The sequence below is a fragment of the Oncorhynchus mykiss genome, chromosome 4, assembly GCF_057628025.1.
Source record: "Oncorhynchus mykiss isolate SJ-2025 chromosome 4, ASM5762802v1, whole genome shotgun sequence".
Taxonomy (NCBI): domain Eukaryota; kingdom Metazoa; phylum Chordata; class Actinopteri; order Salmoniformes; family Salmonidae; genus Oncorhynchus; species Oncorhynchus mykiss.
In genome coordinates this window covers 40,052,951-40,070,796 of record NC_143025.1, presented here as the reverse complement: position 1 = coordinate 40,070,796, position 17,846 = coordinate 40,052,951, and the positions used below count along the sequence as shown (strand labels likewise).

At 40.8% G+C, this 17,846-nt stretch overlaps 2 protein-coding genes and 1 long non-coding RNA gene across 5 annotated transcripts in view; 1 reads left to right on the top strand and 2 right to left on the bottom strand.

The window, feature by feature from the left end:
* LOC110521800 (tyrosine-protein kinase JAK1) overlaps positions 1-1,987 on the bottom strand; it is a 54,359-nt gene extending 52,372 nt beyond the window's left edge. Inside the window, exon 1 of the mRNA XM_036968783.2 lies at positions 1,583-1,987. The gene's annotated coding sequence lies outside the window, so the exon portion shown is untranslated. The remainder of the gene's footprint in view (positions 1-1,582) is intronic.
* Positions 1,988-7,582: 5,595 nt separating this feature from the next.
* Positions 7,583-9,311, bottom strand: LOC110521799 (uncharacterized). 2 transcript variants are annotated; one of them, XR_002473216.3, is made up of 2 exons: positions 8,819-9,311; positions 7,583-8,504 (listed from the first exon to the last, which is right to left on the bottom strand). It is a non-coding gene; the product is annotated as an uncharacterized LOC110521799 (long non-coding RNA). The 2 variants fall into 2 exon arrangements; XR_016495258.1 differs by having other exon boundaries at positions 7,583-8,225.
* A 1,111-nt stretch (positions 9,312-10,422) lies between these two features.
* On the top strand, positions 10,423-15,474 carry LOC110521798 (adenylate kinase 4, mitochondrial). Of its 2 annotated transcripts, XM_021599672.3 has the most exons (7): positions 10,454-10,664; positions 11,089-11,270; positions 12,525-12,644; positions 13,215-13,387; positions 13,879-13,997; positions 14,194-14,335; positions 14,604-15,474. In XM_021599672.3, the coding sequence occupies exons 2-6, from the start codon at positions 11,129-11,131 to the stop codon at positions 14,321-14,323; spliced, it is 684 nt and encodes a 227-aa protein (XP_021455347.1). In that variant the 5' UTR covers positions 10,454-10,664; positions 11,089-11,128; the 3' UTR covers positions 14,324-14,335; positions 14,604-15,474. The 2 variants fall into 2 exon arrangements, with proteins under 2 accessions (XP_021455346.1, XP_021455347.1); XM_021599671.3 differs by having other exon boundaries at positions 10,423-10,664; positions 14,194-15,474.
* The last annotated feature ends 2,372 nt before the right edge of the window (positions 15,475-17,846 follow it).

Here is a 17,846-nt window from a genome sequence, read left to right as displayed (position 1 = left end):
ACCCTGTTCTAAAAGACACACCTGATGCGAGCCGTTTCATATGACAGATTAACATCTCAATTAGAAATTTAGAAAGAGGGAAAACGTAGATATGCAACAACTAGGATGGTTGTTAATATGACTAGGATTGTGCCTTTGGCTTCTGGGCAACGAAAGAAAGTTGATATGAAAACCAGTAGAACAGGAGAGAAATGCTGTGAAACCTTTTTGGTTACTAGCTTAGCTGTTGTTGTTAGCTGATTTGTACTGCTCTTCTCTTTCCCACTGCTCCACACAGACTGTGTCTGTGAGTTGCATAGCAACGAGTCTCCGCTCTGGCTTGCTCGAGGCTCACTCTGACTAGAGACAGCCATTAGAAAGTAGCTTTCTTAACTCAACTACCTCCATAAACTCACTTTACATGACTATTTTCTATAAAATAATAATTCCGGTCGACCAAGACACTGTTCCTGTTTTATGACTGACGAGATTTGTCAAATTCGGACACCAAATTAATTCCACAAATGTATGCAAATTAACCTACAAACTGATAAGCATGACCGGTCAAATTATTATTTTTCCGGTGGCTAACCGACTAACGGTTAACACCCCTAGCCCTAAGTCTTTTATTTTCTTCACTAATCAGAATTTAAAAAGGTTCACTATGCAGAAATTGCTATTTTTTTTAAATAGTTCGCCTAATTTCAGTTTTTGACAAAACAAGAAAGTTTAGATCAGGGTTTCCAAAACTCTATACTTGGTACCCCGCTGGGTGCATGTTTTTACCCTAGCACTACACAGCTGATTCAAATAATCAACTAATCATCAACCTTTGATCATTTGAATCCGCTGTGTAGTGTTAGGGCAAAAAAACGAAATGTGCACCGCTTGGGGTCCCGAGGACTGAGTTTGAGAAACGCTGGTGTAAACAATCATTGTACCATCTAAACCCCTGTGAAATGTATTTTCTATAACCACAATATTGTATTTTCAGCTGGTGTACAAAACCGAAAGCATAGAAATAGCACACAAAGAACAGATCTACTGCTTCTTAGATTTGCTTTCAAAAATAATGAAAGATCTATAAAGATCTATAAGTAACATGTATATGTGAATTTGGTCAGGTCAACTAAAAAGTTATTGTTATTGAAATGTTTATAAGCTGAAATGTCGTTACCATTGTCGTTACCATTGGCAGCCATTTTGAATTCTGCTTTCTGGCTAATTTTGAAATGAGCATATCTTCTGAGGGATGTTTGTACAAAATGTCATGCCTTTATCTGCTGCATAACAAATTTTATTTTCAAATACCAGCTGTTATGGCAGCCATTTTGGATTATCGCGATAACTCGCTTCCTGGTTAAATTTGACATGGGCACCCCTTCTAGGATGATTTCAGGCACCCCTTCTAGGATGTTTTCACATCACCTTGTTTGTACCAAATTTGATGCTTGTATCTGCTTCGTAACGTTTTTTTTCCGCTAAGGCCCAGGAATAATAATGATTCAAGCTAAAGTTAATAGGATATTGGATAACTAGCCTGGATATGTGGCATTTTACTCAATATCAATAATCACATATTTGATATGTTAACGTTACTCACCTAGCGAGCTATCCAAGTCTAACGTTACTTCCCTATCGTTTTGTTCATAGATCCAGAATATAATTATCCGTTGTGAAACTATAAAGACTAACTTAATCTTGACAAAATCCGTAGGTATGGGAATATTCCAAACGAAAAATGTTTTGTCCGACGAGTTTCTTTCCCTTCTGGTCGAGAGCAAATTCATAATCTTTCTAACCCTTCCTGTCAAGTAACGTCCCTCTTCCCGAAAATAATGCAACTGCAAGCTCAGCTTCACGCATTCTGATTGGTGCACTGCTCCTTCAGTCAAGTGATACTGTGTAGCCTACTGACACTATTTTATGTTGTTAACCCTAGAATGGATCAGCATTACAGTTAACTGAATGGCATCACATCCATTGTAATGTAGCAGCAGCTGTGTGTGTGTGTGTGTGTGTGTGTGTGTGTGTGTGTGTGTGTGTGTGTGTGTGTGTGTGTGTGTGTGTGTGTGTGTGTGTGTGTGTGTGTGTGTGTGTGGTCTTGTTATTCTATCCTCGTGGGGACTGGAAATCCCTCAAAATCCCCACAAGGATAATAAAACAAGGAAAACTGTCCCTAGTGGGGACATTTCCCACGTCCCCACGAGGAAAACGGTTATTTTACATTTAGGGGTTGGATTAGGGCTTTCTGGTTAGCGTGTCCGCCCTGAGATTGGAAGGTGGTGAGTTTGATCCCTGTCCAAATCATACAAAAAACTAAAAAAATGGGACCTGATGCATCTCTGCTTGGCACTCAGCATTTAGGAGATAGATTGGGGTAAGGCCCTGCGATAGCCTAGCGCCATGTCCAGTGGGTGTACTTGTACATCAAGCTGCCTCACACTACAGAAACAGGAGATAGTCCGCTGCCCTATGAGCTGTTCCGGCTCGCACAAACCAAGGCTACTTATATACTGACTTTTTAGGGTTAGAATTAGGGTTAGGGGTTAAGGTAAAGTTTAGGTTTTAGGGAAAATAGGATTTTGAATGTAAATACATTTCAGGTCCCCATGAGGACAGAATAACAAGTGTGTGTGTGTGTGTGTGTGTGTGTGTGTGTGTGTGCGTGTGTGCGTGCGTGCGTGCGTGCGGGCGGGCGGGCGTGCGTGCGTGCGTGCGGGCGTGCGTGCGTAAGAGTATTGCCATTGGGGATGGAACCATTCCTTATATTTTATGGGAGGTAATTAGGAAATTATTGAAAACATTCATAACGTTTCACCCATGAGGCCACTCGTGATTTGACTGCATGAAAGGGCTACAATACACACAAAGGGGTTTGAGAAAATAATTATAAATGTCATAAAAGACTACACAAAATGCATTCAGGCAGGTAGAGTTCTCCTGGCATCCGCCAAACCCAGATTCATCCATCGGACAGCCAGATGGTGAAGCGTGATTCATCACTCCAGAAAATGCGTTTCCACTGCTCCAGAGTCCAATGGCGACGAGCTTTACACCACTCCAGCTGACACTTGGCATTGCACATGGTGATCTTAGCCTTGTGTGAGGCTGCTCTGCCATGGAAACCAATTTCATGAAGCTCCCAACGAAAAATGATTGTGCTGACGTTGCTTCCAGAGGCAGTTTGGAACTCAGTAGTAGTGAGTGATGCAACCGAGGACAGACGCTTCAGCACTCGGCGGTCCCATTCTGTAAGCTTGTGTGCCACTTCGCAGCTGAACCATTGTTGTACCTAGTGGTTTCCACTTCACAATAACAGCACTTACAGTTGACCGGGGCACATCTAGCGGGACATAAAGTTGACAAATAAAGTTGGAAAGGTGGCATCCTATGATGGTGCCACATTGAAAGTCTCTGAGCTCTTCAGGATGGCTATTCTACTGCCAATGTTTGGCTATGGAGATTGCATGGTGGTGTGCTCGATTTTATACACCTGTCAGCAACGGGTGTGACTGAAATAAGCAAATGAATTTGAAGTGATATCCATATACTTTGTATATATAGTGTATCTTGCCTCTTTACCAGGCACTCGGTGCCTCAATGCAAACACACTCTGACTCTAAAAGCAATTCCATATTGAATTTACAACACATGGAATGTTTAACAAAATCAATTCCTGACTGTTACGGTAATATCGTCAAAATTCCATCCAGTTGTGTGTTACATGAAACATTGATTGTCCTTGGTAAGTAAAACACAGTCACAATCCTGTTTGTATCTGACCATGTTATTCAATAACCTACATATTTAATTCATGACCCATAGCTTTATCTGTTCAAAAGATGAGAAAAGGCTTTTTCTGTTGAAAATGTCAAATGTAAATGGTAATTCTGCACCTCCATCTCTTTCCCATCTGATCATCTTTTTGATTGTCAATATTACCACATATGATCAACAACATTTCTTATTTACAGTATCGTCTTGTAGTCCAAAAAGGAGGCTACAGTCAAATGGAAACTGACCATCCTCCTAGTGAGGTGGGAGGAAATAGAGAGCCAGGTCCTTTACGATGGGACAGGGACGGGAGGTTCCGTTTGCCAGTAGTGGAGGTACTTCCCGTCTCCCATATCTGATGTGTTGAAACTGAGTTCGTTTTCCGGAAATCATAGGCAGATATTTCCCAAGAATGTTGTAGTCACTGACACAATAAAAAGTGCCACATCTATCTATCTGTAATCGGCCTATATGTATTACAAGCTTACTAGTTAAAACCTGACTTTTAAAATACTGTATGCTGGTATGTAGGCCACTGGGTATGTGAAAATGTGAGCATCTATTTAGATGATTTTGACAACATATACAGTATGATTGATAGTACAATTCATATCAAACATAGTTACGAAAGTGTCTATCACTTAAGTGCTTATTAAGAAGGCTACTCATTATGAGACTTTGTGGTGTTGAATAACAATGATTTTATAGCTTTCATCTGGAACATCCAGACTCACAAATATCCTTAGTGTCTCCAGTAAACTGAAAGAAAGGCAAGGGAAGGGAATGGAATGTCCTTACAGTGTAGTAAATGAAAAGCAAAAACCATAGGTCACCATCAACTAACCACTACTTTCTCGGCTATAAGAGAAGAGAAAGCTGATATTTAATACGAGAAGAGAAAGCTGATATTTAGTTTAAAAATAGGGATGTGAAACAGAATTCAATAGCAGGTATAAGAAGTTGACTTTTATTTACAGTTATTTGTTTACATTTATCTGTCAGCGTTTTTATTAATTACCCAAATTGATGTTCCACTGATTGACATATCCTCCACAGTCAAATTGGGCGATTAGGGTTCAAAAACCTTTCCCACCCTCAAAACCATTTACAACTTTGATCAGTCCAGTTAAACCAAACCGTGAGGGAGGGGACAGAGACATTGAAAAGGGGGGGGGGGGGGGGGGGGGGGGGTATAGAGAGGGGAGAATGAGAGAAGGGGAATGTGGGGGCAGAGAGAGGGGGAGAGAAAAAGATGTGGCGTGATCTTTTGGTTATCTGTCTGGGGGGGGATTTCCGCATTGACTTCCTGTATGTCTAACATTCTAAAGACGTGTCAAACCGGAGTCTTATGTTAATACCTCTACTCTTAGGTTATTTATATTCTTCAATCATACTAAAAATGTATTAATAACTTTTACAACTATGTTTGTATCTATTATGTAGTGGTGTAAAGTAATTAACAAAATAAACTTTAAAGTACTACATAAGCAGTATTTCTGTGTACTATATCTATACTTGACTATTTATATTTTTGACTAATTTTACTTTTAATCTACTACATTCCTAAAGAAAATAATGTACTTTTTACTCCATTTATTTTCCCTGACACCCAAAGCACCTTACATGTTGAGTGCTTAGCAGGATAGGAATACGGTCCAATTCAGACACTTCTCAAGAAAACATCCCTACTGCCTCTGATCTGACGGACTCACTACACACAAATGGTTTGTTTGTTAATTATGTCTGAGTGCTGGAGTGTGCCCCTGGCTATCAGTTAAACAAATTGTGCTGTCTTGTTTGCTTAAGTAATTTGTAATGATTTAAACTTTTACTTTTGATACTTAAGTATATTTAAAACCAAATACTTTTAGACTTTTAGTCAAGTTGTATGTTACTGGGTAACTTTCAGTTTAACTTAAGTCCTTTTCTATTAATGTATCTTTACTTTTAGTCAAGTTTGACAATTTGATACTTTTCCACCATAGATAGAAATCTAATCAGAGGTGCGTGGCCACACATCATGACTATTAGAAACAACATGTATACATATCAGTTTCTTTCCAATTCATTTGCATTTTCTTAAAAACAAGAATGATTCAAATGCTACAAAAACATACATTTGCCCCCTTTCAACTTATTACGTAATACATCATTCTTTCTACATAAAATAACAATTCTATTCAAATCAATTTTGAAAAGCATAGGCTACACTCATTGGGCTTTGTGAATCTTTATAAAGTATTACAATTGAAAATCAAGACACAACATTATAATGTGAGACCATTTTGGTTGCATATGATCGTAAATATTTTGCTGTGCAACCTTGATTTAAAAAAAATGTTGCCTTGTAAAAAATCACCCAGATAATAATTGTTGTTATAATTATCCTTCGCTGTAATGCTGTTTCCAAGTGCACCAGAGAAAAAGACGAGCTTAGATTCGGTAGCGTCATGGTCAAGCACGTAACTTTCCCGGGGGACAGGTGGGTCAAGAATCCGCATGTTATGATTGGAACACCCCCGCGGCCAAAAACTCTTTTGGTTTAGCCCGGTCTTTAGAGGCGGTGGTTTGTGACGGTAAAACAAGTTGAGCAAGGCTTGTAGTCGGGAGAACGGAGATACGCACAATATCTCCTCTCTCATCTTAACAAACCCTCAAATCTGTGAGCTAACTTGGAACAAATAAAATAGTACATTCAAATATAAGTACGAATAAGAATGATATAGTCATTTTAAAAAATTCAAATGGAGAACGTTTGTATTATGAACCTTAAATATCTAGTAGTCTAGAGAATTAGAGAAGAGCCGTTTCTATTAAAGGTAGTATTTATGACAATTTGAAGGCCAGAATTGTGGGGGGGAAGCACTAATCATGTTTATGCATCCTAATAATCACCCTTAGAATACTCCCAGAACCAACTTTATTTTTTTATTTAAATTTAAGAATTGACCAAACAAATTGACTCACCATAGTCTTTATTGGCAGGGGTGTGTGTGATATTGTACAGCAGTATGCTGGTTTGAAAATAGTGTTTTTACACAATGTAGAAACCTATTATTCTACAAATAACTTTGTAACTTCAATAACAGGTACTTGTATAACCATGTACAGCTTTTTACAATAAACAACTGTCTTTCCAGGGTTACATATTAGTTTATAGAGCACAGCATGTGCTTCGGGAGCTAGAATTCATGTAGGCCCAATATAGGCTATATCTCAATCAAGTTGAAAAATCGTATTTTCTGGTGCTCCTACATTTTATGTTGTTCTCCTAACTTTTTAAAGTTGGGAGCACCAGTGATATCAATGAAAAACTTCACCTTCGATACAGCAGTACCATCTCCATCCATCATCACAAAGTGGGTCAGGTGTGTCAAGGTGGCAGCCATCCTTCAGTTATCACAGTACTGTACCTTTAAGATGGACAGCATCAGCACAGTGATAACTGAACCAGGGCAGCCTGGATGTCATGTTAGGAAGCCAAGAGACAGCAGCCCCATCGGTCTGAGTTCCAGCACAGTACAACATCAGCCATGGTGATCCAAGGGGTCAGATGCCATCCGTCTTCATGATGCCAGGCTCACACATGATGACACGCGCACACACACACACACACACACACACGACTTGGAGCCCAGAGCAACAATAATATCTTGTCAGTCACACTATTCTTTTGCAGATGGAATCGTGCCAAAAGAGGGACTTAGAATGACATGACACTGTATAGGGTCGGGCAGGTGGGGGTGCCTTTGGACATTGCAGAAAGTGCATTTACTTCATGCCCAGGTCATCGGAGTAACAAAATGACTATGATGTTTGACAATACGTAAAATCCAAATATCATGTCTGTATTTATGTATTTCATGGTATCACATTACAAGAACGAGAACACAATTGCATGCAGAAGTAATGTAAAGAGGTTTCTCTAATAGGTTACCAAAATCTGCAAAACTTTGTAAATTTTCACAGGATATAATTGTGAATTGTGTATGTGCTATGAATTCCACACAGGCATTATAGAATTCTAGAAAGGTATTTTACTACCATTAGTAAGATGTTTCTTTCTCACCTCACATGACTGTAATACCTACCAATACATGTGTAACTACTGTAGCATATCAGCTTTTTCATAAACCCCTTTGAAATATAATTTCCTATACAACAGATACATGTAGCCTAAAGGAATAAAACCTTGTTAATTGGTCGAAGTCACCACTGTTTACTCGGTAGTGTTTGAACTGCATAATTTATGGACACCACATTGCTGACGTCGGACTTGTTATGGTTCTTGGGGTTCCGCCCTCAGTGCGCGAAGGCTCTCCAGCAGTCCAGTCGCGTAGCCCGCCGGAGGAGGCTCCTCCCTATCTCCTTCTCCCTCTGCTTCATGTAAACAACTCGATTTGCTGGTTCTGTTTTGGTATCACAGAATTGCAGGAGCACTTGCCAACACTTACTTGAAAAATAACCTGCTGCGCAAGGTTGAAACAACAGTTCAATCGAGCAAAACATAACATTAGTTGCGTAACTGTAAAAATGCAAATAGCATATACAACTCCCAATAGACTGTACTTAGTATATTATCATAATAGCGTATCTCGGACCCTTCAATAATCGCAAAGCGCAGACCAGGTAGCCTATACATTAAATACACGTTTAAAACGCGAAAGAAAAATATTGAAAGCAATCATCACATTTCAATGGTTCCAGATATTCAACTCCACGTTGTCGGGGAAGCTTGTTGCTGTTTTCTATAAATACAACAAGAGTAAGGCTATTTAAAAAAAAACTTTGTAAATAGCCCGTCTTATCATTTTAAATGTTTAAACATATATACATTGCCATAATAACTCTGATATTCAATAACAAGACCATGTAAAAGAGCAACGCTATTGGTGTTGATTGAGTTTTACTATTGTGCTGACAAACGCTAACGCCCAGCCTGCACACACCCCTCTCTAGGTAAAAACAAATACTATGTAGTCCAAGCATCGAAATTAACATGAACAATTCTTATTCATATTTACTTGTAGTTCAATATCTGACGGATATTAGTCTTACTTACTTGCATTTTGCGCGTTTCATTCCCGTGTTTACGTGAATAGTTTTAATGACGCAGCAAGACCCACATCGAACAACGTGATTGTCGCCATTTTTTGTTGTTATTGAAATCTCTCAGCCATGTGACAAAATAATAAAACAATGTTTCCGGGTCTCGCCGCACAACTAACTGAGTAAATTGATAATCTTCCAATCTAGTTTTTTTCGTGTGATGGGTTAGGCAGGTTCCATTGACTGAAGACACCAATAGGTTGTGCATGCGCAGCATTTGACTGCTTTTGGACACTGACGCCGCGGTATGGTTCGCAACAAGTACATTCCTTGATGCCTTGGTCCGCAAATGTTGCGGAATGGCACTGTCTCAGTGCGTAATGATGATGATGGGTGATGGCCAATGTTTCAGAGGGAACCCCGACAACCCGGAATTACCGTTTACACTCTGCATTGACTGCTGCTGTCAACAAGTGCGTTTATTTTGTAGTTTGCAGTGTTTTGTCAATAGGTCTCTTACTCATGAATTCGGATTTATCCTATTACCATTCATTACGTCATTATCAACTTCCTACCCCATCTGGAAACGTGGCAATCAACAGTGGTGTAAAGTACTTAAGTAAAAATACTTTAACGTATTTTAAGTTAGTTTTGACGGTATTTGTACTTTACTTTGCTATTTATATTTTTGACAACTTTTACTTGACTACATTCCTAAAGAAAATAATGTACTTTTTACTCCATACATTTTCCCTGACACCCAAAAGTACTTACATTTTGAATACTTAGCAGGACAGGAAAATTGGCCAATTCACACACTTATCAAGAGAACATCCCTGGTCATCCCTACTTCCTATTTTCTGGCAGACTCACTAAACACAAATGCTTTCTTTGTCAATTATATCTGAGTGTTGGAGTGTGCCTCTGGCTATCCTTAAATAAATAAAAAAAACATGCAAATTGTGCCATCTGGTTTGCTTAATATAAGGAATTTTTACTTTTACTTTTGATACTTAAGAATATTTTAGCAATTACATTTACTTTTGATACTTAAGTATATTTAAAACCAAGTACATTTAGACTTGTACTCAGTATTTTACTGGGTGACTTTCACCTCTACTTGAGTAATTTTCTATTAAGGTATCTTTACTTTTACTCAAGTATGACAATTGGGTACTTTTTACACCACTACCAATAAATATAACCCCAAAATAGATCTGAATAGCTTTAATTGCATAGTAATACAACCTCAATCAATGCAGGAAGTTGCAGATTGAGGATAGAAAATGAAGATGAGAACTTTCATACTGTGAAGTGAGTTACTAGCCTAATAGTATGGAATAGTGTAGAGGTGGGTCACACAAACTATGCATGGTTGATGATCTTCCATTCTAATCGACCCAGGTTATATTATATTCTAAAATAAGTATATTATAGCCTTCAGAGAGGTTGGGTAAAATGTGGAAGACACATTTCGGTTGAATGCATTCAGTTACGCAACTGACTGCGTATCTCCTTTACCTTTCATGTTTCAGCCACTTACATATGATATGGTTGCAATTCGAAATTATTCGTCTTACTCACAATAGAAAACTACAGGTACCAGATTCCCAAGTTGTACCAAGTTCCTGCGCACAAGTCATCCGCATTTTTTCTTCTTGGTGTGTCTGGGAGGTGCTGAGAAATAGGGCGTTGAGGCAGCTCCTCCATTCATTCGCAGAGAAAAAAACCTTTCTTAAAGACGCAGACAAGCTAATGTCCCTTGGGAACAGAAAAATAAACATTTTCTGACTTGGTCTGAGTGAACTACGTGCTATATTACGCATACGTTTTGCAGGACACACAGGCATAAATCGAAGGTGAGGAGGGATTGTGGGCATCGGTGAGGTAGGCCTACATCGCTTGACTGTTGCCCCGTTGTGGTTTTTTTTCCGCCATAGTTTAAATCCTCCATCTGTACAATCAGGAATCTGGAAAGTTCGATTTCTCAAGCTGATTGGATGAATGGGGCTCTTTAACAATTCCGTTTTTCTGTAGCCGTTTTAAGTCGTAACCAATTCGGGAAAATTGGCAATTAAGTTAGATTCAGTGTAATAAACTGTTGATATAGTGTCCCTGTTAACTCAAAACGAGCAGAAAGTATCTGTTCACGGACTTTGATAATAAGGTGCACAGTGCACACCATGGGCAACATTGAAAGATGCTTAGGCCTATCAATGTTTCATTGAAGGCAGCAGGTATAGGCTATAGCAACCCTGGACTTATTTATTTTGTCTCCTCCAGACACAGATACAGTCCGTGGTGTTGCAGGCTATAGTGGAGGATGGCCAAACTGTTCCGAGCGGTGATCATGGGTCCACCAGGCTCGGGAAAGGGGACCATATCCGAGAGAATTGCTCAAAGATTTGGCCTGGCACGTCTGTCCAGTGGCGACTTTGTTCGGGAGAATATAGCTGCGAATACAGGTAGGCCTATTCTTGATAAATAATTAGACATGCATCTATTTATTGTTTACCATTTATTTATCTGTTTTTTTGATTGCATCTTTTTTTTTTTTTTTTTTTGCTTATTGTTTTTTGCCACATATGTGTCATCCTCAGCGGGGTTGTAGAAACGGTCAGATTTTCAGGGATACAGTGTCCTATCTTAAAATATGTATTATTATTATTTGTAGTATTATTTCAACCTAGCTTACATATTTGTTCATGTTAGCCTATAGTAGCCTAACTAGCATTCGCCTCCAGTAGCCTAAGCCATAAATTGCAACAATATTGTAACACCAGCAGAGGCCTAAGTTGAGGTGAGGTGAAGAGAGTCTCTTGCAAGTTGGCACTGGGCTGGACAGTGGCACATTTCTCTCCTATCATCCAAGAGACAAAAACATTAGTTGAATTTAGAGGCTATGGCAAATCTACTATCTGATAAGAAACTAAAATGATCCACTATCCATATCAAAAGGAATCCCAAGTTATGAAACGTTCTTTGTTAGTAGTCTCTGAAACTTCACAGTCTATAGCAAACGTATGTTTGGAATTTCTCTGAGTTGACTACTTCTGGAGCCTATTTTTAATCCGAACTTGTGCCAATCTTTTTAGCCCACAAATGAAATGTGTTGCAGGGAGGGCAGTGAAAACATGTGTGGGGTTGTAATTACAGTCACAGTGCCGTGTCAAGGCCATGCCTTACTAAACCCAGTTTTCCAGAATTACTATACTGGAGTTATTTACATTAATGAAGACATTCTCTTACATTCAAACTTTGTAAACCCGAGAGACTACCTTAGGAAAATCTGAATGGACACAATTAATCTTATGCTATGGCTCTATGCATTTTTATTCAAGCCCCTGTAACGACATTTGTCATGATCCAGTTTGGTCAGTAGATCATTCAATGACATGAATCATTTATTGCTGATTTGAGTTTAGAGGGGTCTGGAGCTCTTTATGAGATGTGCTATGTGACTCACTGCTGTAAAGAAAGCAATACAAATGGAGGTGGGAAGAAAACAGGGCGAATGGGTAATCGTTTAGGTGTTAAAGCTACAGAGGGCATTCCTGTCTGGGTTTGCTCTGCCCCCCTACCTCTAGCCAAAAGTCCACCTCTTTTACTAGAAATCTTTCTGAAAACATCTTAATACTTTATACTTATCGGGAATTGATGATGACTCCTTCTCCTCTTCCTCCTCCTGCTCCTCATTATTTCCCTCCCTCCCTCCACAGACGCTGGTGTTCTGGCTAAGACCTACATAGAGAGGGGTCTGCTAGTGCCGGACCATGTGATGACCCGGCTCCTACTTCCCAGGCTGGAGGAGATGACCCGCCACAGCTGGCTGATGGATGGTAAGACCACACACACACACACACACACGCACACACACATATACACACACCTTGAAATGCACATGCACTTCCAAAGATCTTTTTGCAGCTGCGTAGTGAAAGCAAGAATATTTAGAGGGCTAATAAATTGTCAAACAACCAAAAACACATGAGCACAGTAAGGTATCATGAAACATTGACTTTACAGGTTTGTGTCTGACCCAGAAACAAGCTGAAACAGGCCAGTCAGGCAGCAGTCCAAGGTTTGTAAACAGTAGTGCAGGTTTACACCCTCTGAAAGCAGCTATTAACTAGTCTCACAGCCAGGCCAGAAGAAGCAACAGTAAATACTGTATTTGCAGTATGTCTACCAGTCCATATCAGTGTAGGTTAAAGGGAAACAGATACGGATGTGGTCTTTGGATTGTTTACATAACGATATGACCTTTATGATGTCACACAAAATACTGTACATAAATATTTTCCATAAAGTTGTTGTGCAGGATCAATGTGAGATGCACGCACACACACACACACACACACACACACACTCCCCTCAGTCTCCGTACTTCATCTCCCAACTCTCCCCAGGGTTTCCCCGTACCCTGGCCCAGGCCAAGGCTCTGAACAGTACCTGTGACCTGGACCTGGTCATCAGCCTCAACATTCCCTATGAGACCCTGAAGGAGAGGCTGAGTGACCGCTGGATCCACCCAGCCAGCGGCAGGGTCTACAACATGGGCTTCAACCCTCCACACGTACAAGTCAGAAAACATAGTTTTTCCTCCCTATTTTGTCACCATTATTATCGCCATTACACATGTTTAGTCTTCCGGCTAGTCTGTCTGTTCCCACAGAACCAACATTAAGCCAGGGTTTCCCAAACTCGGTCCTTGGGCGGCCCCCCCCCCCCCCCCCGATTGGGCGGGCCTCCCTGGTTGGGCGGGCCCCCCTGGTTGCACTACGCAGCTGATTAAAATCAGAAACTTAGGACTGAGTTTGGGAAAGCCTGCACTAAGCAATGGTTCCTATGGTTGCTACAGGAGGCTGTGAAAATACGATGCCAGATAATTATATTCCTAACTCGTGTATTTGTGAATGATCAGTAATACCTTGGAATAGTGTATTGAATGCGTGGGGTTCAAGACAACTCTCTGTGAGCTGTGTACCGTTTTACATGGGGTTATGTCATTGATATAATAATAATTCAGTTGTCATGGTTCTGTTGTCCGGCCCCCCCCCCCCCCCCCCCCAGGGCAGGGATGACATCAGCGGGGAGCCTTTGATCCAGCATGATGATGACAAACCAGAGGCTCTAGTGGCCAGACTGAGGCACTACAAGGACGTGGCCAAGCCCATCATAGACCTGTATAAGTACGTCCACCCTCCACTTCACTGACACATTTTTAAAAGCATTGTGTAAATTGCTTGCCCTGACTATCCTGTATACAGTACTCAGAAGTACTGAGTGACAATGTAGTTACAATATAATTATAATGTTCTTACAATATAATGTAATTATGCTACATGGTATTTATGCAACTTTACATGTAAAGTGTGTCCTCCCCAGGTCAAAGGGCATCCTGCACACTTTCTCAGGCACAGAGACAGACAGGATCTGGCCTTACATCAACTCTCTCCTCAGCACCAAGATCCCCAGCACATCACAGACGGACACACAACGCATCCCAATGCCCTGAGGAGAGCCCGAGGTGACGCATCAGATGGAAAGGCCTTGCACCAGGGGATACTAATGTTAGTTAGTGAAGACATTGGTTGAGTACATGGCTGCAAGACAAGACTACCGCTAGATGTTAGGAGCCATTAGCTTGGCAGTTATCTCAGTCTCAAAACATGTTTGAAAATACAGTCTTATGCACTACATACATCAGTGGTGCATAGCTTCGGTCCTCAAGGGTTGCAGTGTATGAAGGTTTTCTTCCTTACCTTTTAACCCTGAGACTGATTTCCATTTCCCAGATCGTAAGTTTAAAGTCCCAGGGAGAAACGGAAATCAGCAGGACTGCAGAACATGAGGGCCTGAGTTGTGCAACTCTAAATATGCCTTCCAAAGACTGTAAAACGAGCTTGATTCTTCTATAGCACCCAATGTGTACAGAACTGTTGGTTTCTGTATATCTGATGTATCTTTCATTTCGACTGAAATGACTATTGTGGACATTTTCTTATAAACGGCACACTCTATAATTTGGCTTAATTTTAAGTTCCATCAGATGAAGAGTTTCATCTTTATCAAAAGATTTTGGATTACATAAATGTGTTTTTCTTTTGTTTAATTTGAAACCGTTTTTGTTGACTTTAGTTAGACCAAATTGAACCTTCTCCCTAGTCTATTGAAGTTTAGTCCGCAAGACTAGACCAAATAAAAAAACGCTGATAATGAATGGGTCTATAATTGTGTTAAAAAGGACCAAAGATTTGAATGTGGCCAAAGATAAATGGTAGAATTATATTCAAAGAGCCAGAGGCCTTAATATTTCTAATGACTTGTTGAAAAGTTTGTGAGTGTTTTAACCAGTCGAAAGTGTAATGCATCTGAATTGCTGTATAAGAAAAGGGATGGGTGTGGTTAGTGGTTGGACAGTGTTTGTGGGAGGATGTGTCTTGTGTCTGTCTCCCTTTTAGATTTCAATAACACAATATGCAAATAGTCACTGCTGTAAACTGTAATTGGCCCAGAATATATATGGCAAGCCCATTGTGGTGAACGAGTGGTTAGGAAAGCTTTTCATACGCTCTGTTGTGCAACACTGAATGTTTTCTGTCCATAAATCATCTGGCTGTCCAAAATCTGGCATATTCCAAGAAAAATACAATTACTTTCTCAGAATTTCCTTTCAGTTGTTTCACTCTCGAGGTCAAACAGTAGTTCCAGCCAACATGCCTACTATGAATATAAACTAAATGTCTACCCTTCAAAGCAAAAGTACTGTAAGTTTCAGCTGCAATCCCTGAATAATAGTTTTGTTCATAACATTATTGTGTGTCCTTTTATAGGAGACTGATAGGTTTCTACTATGAGTATTGTGTGGGAATGCCACTGCAGGCATATTCGATAGGCTATCATAGAAATCTATAGGCACACTGCAGTGATGCAGCATCTACAGTGCATTCAGAAAGTATACTGACCCCTTAACTTTTTACACATTTTGTTAAGTTACAGCCCTTTTTTTTAATGTATTAAATTGCCCCCTCCCCCCTCATCAATCTACACACAATACCCCATAATGACAAAGCAAAAACAGGTTTTTAGAAATGTTTGCAAATGTATTTATTATTAAACAACTGAAATATCATATTTACGTAAATATTCAGACCCTTTACTCAGTACTTTTTTGAAGCATCTTTAGCAGTGATTACAGCCTAGAGTCTTCTTGGGTATGACGCTACAAGCTTGGCACACCTGTATTTGGGGAGTTTATCACATTCTTCTCTGCAGATCCTCTCAAACTCTGTCAGGTTGGATGGGGAGTGTCGCTGCACAGCTATTTTCAGGTCTCTCCAGAGATTTTCGGTCGGTTTCAAGTCCGGGCTCTTGCTGGGCCACTCAATGACATTCGGAGACTTGTCCCGAATCCACTCCTGCGTTGTCTTGGCTGTGTGCTTAGGGTTGTTGTGCTGTTGGAAGGTGAACCTTCGCCCAGTCTGAGGTCCTGAGCGCTCTGGAGCAGATTTTCATCAAGGATCTCTCTGCTCCGTTTATCTTTCCATCGATCCTGACTAGTCTCTCAGTCCCTGCCACTGAAAAACATCTCCACAGCATGATGCTGCCACCACCATGCTTCACCGTAGTGATGGTGCCAGGTTTCCTCCAGACGTGACGCTTGGCATTAGGCTAAAAAGTTCAACCTTGCTTTCATCAGATCAGAGAATTTAGTTTCTCATGGTCTGGGAGTCGTTAGGTGCCTTGGCAAACCCCAAGCGGACTGTCATGTGCCTTTTACTGAGGAGTGGCATCTGTCTGGCCACTCTACCATAAAGGTCGGATTGTTGGAGTGCTGCAGAGATGGTTGTCCTTCTGTGGAGAAAGTTCTCCTATCTCCACAGAGGAACTCTGGACCTCTGTCAGAGTGACCATCGGGATCTTTGTCACCTCCCTGACCAAGGCCCTTCTCCCCAGTTGCTCAGCTCTAGGAAGAGTCTTGGTGGATCCAAACTTCTTTCATTTAAGAATGATGGAGGCCACTGTGTTCTTGGGGACAATGCTGCAGAATGTTTTTGGTACCCTTCCCAAGATCTGTGCCACTACATAATCCTGTCTCAGAACTTTACGGACAATTCCCTCGACCCCATGGCTTAGTTTTTGCTCTGACACGCACTGTCAGCTGTGGGAAATTTGCAGAAATTTCTAAAAACCTGTTTTCGATTTGTCATTATGGGGTATTGTGTGTAGATTGATGATGAAAACATTTTAGAATAAGGCTGTATTGTAACAACATTTGGAAAAAGTCAAGGGGTCTGAATACTTTCTGAATGCACTGTTGTCCACCATGCATGGCAATGCAGTATATTGTGACAGAACTCATAACATTTATAGCACCCTCTCTCCCCCTCTGTTCAATACAGCCTTTGATCTGACATCAGAGAAGGCAGCAGGGAGAAAGAAGTGCTTGTGTCTGCATTTGTAAACGTGTTTGTGTGTACACATGCACATGTTTTTATGTATGCCTGCACATGTGTGTGTGTGTGTGTGTGTGTGTTACTGTAATGAAACCTAAGAAGAACTAAGGGAGGTATTTCTGACGACTCTCTTTTTCTGTCCCTCACCAGAGTTGGCTCTGTAATGCTGCATTCATAACCAAGTGGGAAGGTGGTAATCACCATACATTTTTTACATTTTAGTCATTTCACAGACACTCTGGTCCAGTGCAACTTAAAGGACCAATTAGGGTTGGTTACTGGCCCAGCACTCTTAACTGCTAGGCTACCTGCTTCCCTGGTTGTGAATTCGTAAATACAGCCTCCCGAGTGGCGCAGTGGTCTAAGGCACTGCATCGCAGTGCTAGCTGTGCCACTAGAGATTCTGGGTTCGAGTCCAGAGTCTGTTGCAGCTGGCCGCGACCGGGAGAACCGTGGAGCAGCGCACAATTGGCCCAGTGTCGTCCTGGTTAGGAGAGGGTTTGGCCGGCAGGGAAGTCCTTGTCCCCATCGCGCACTAGCAACTCCTGTGGTGGGCCGGGTGCAGTGCACGCTGACACGGTC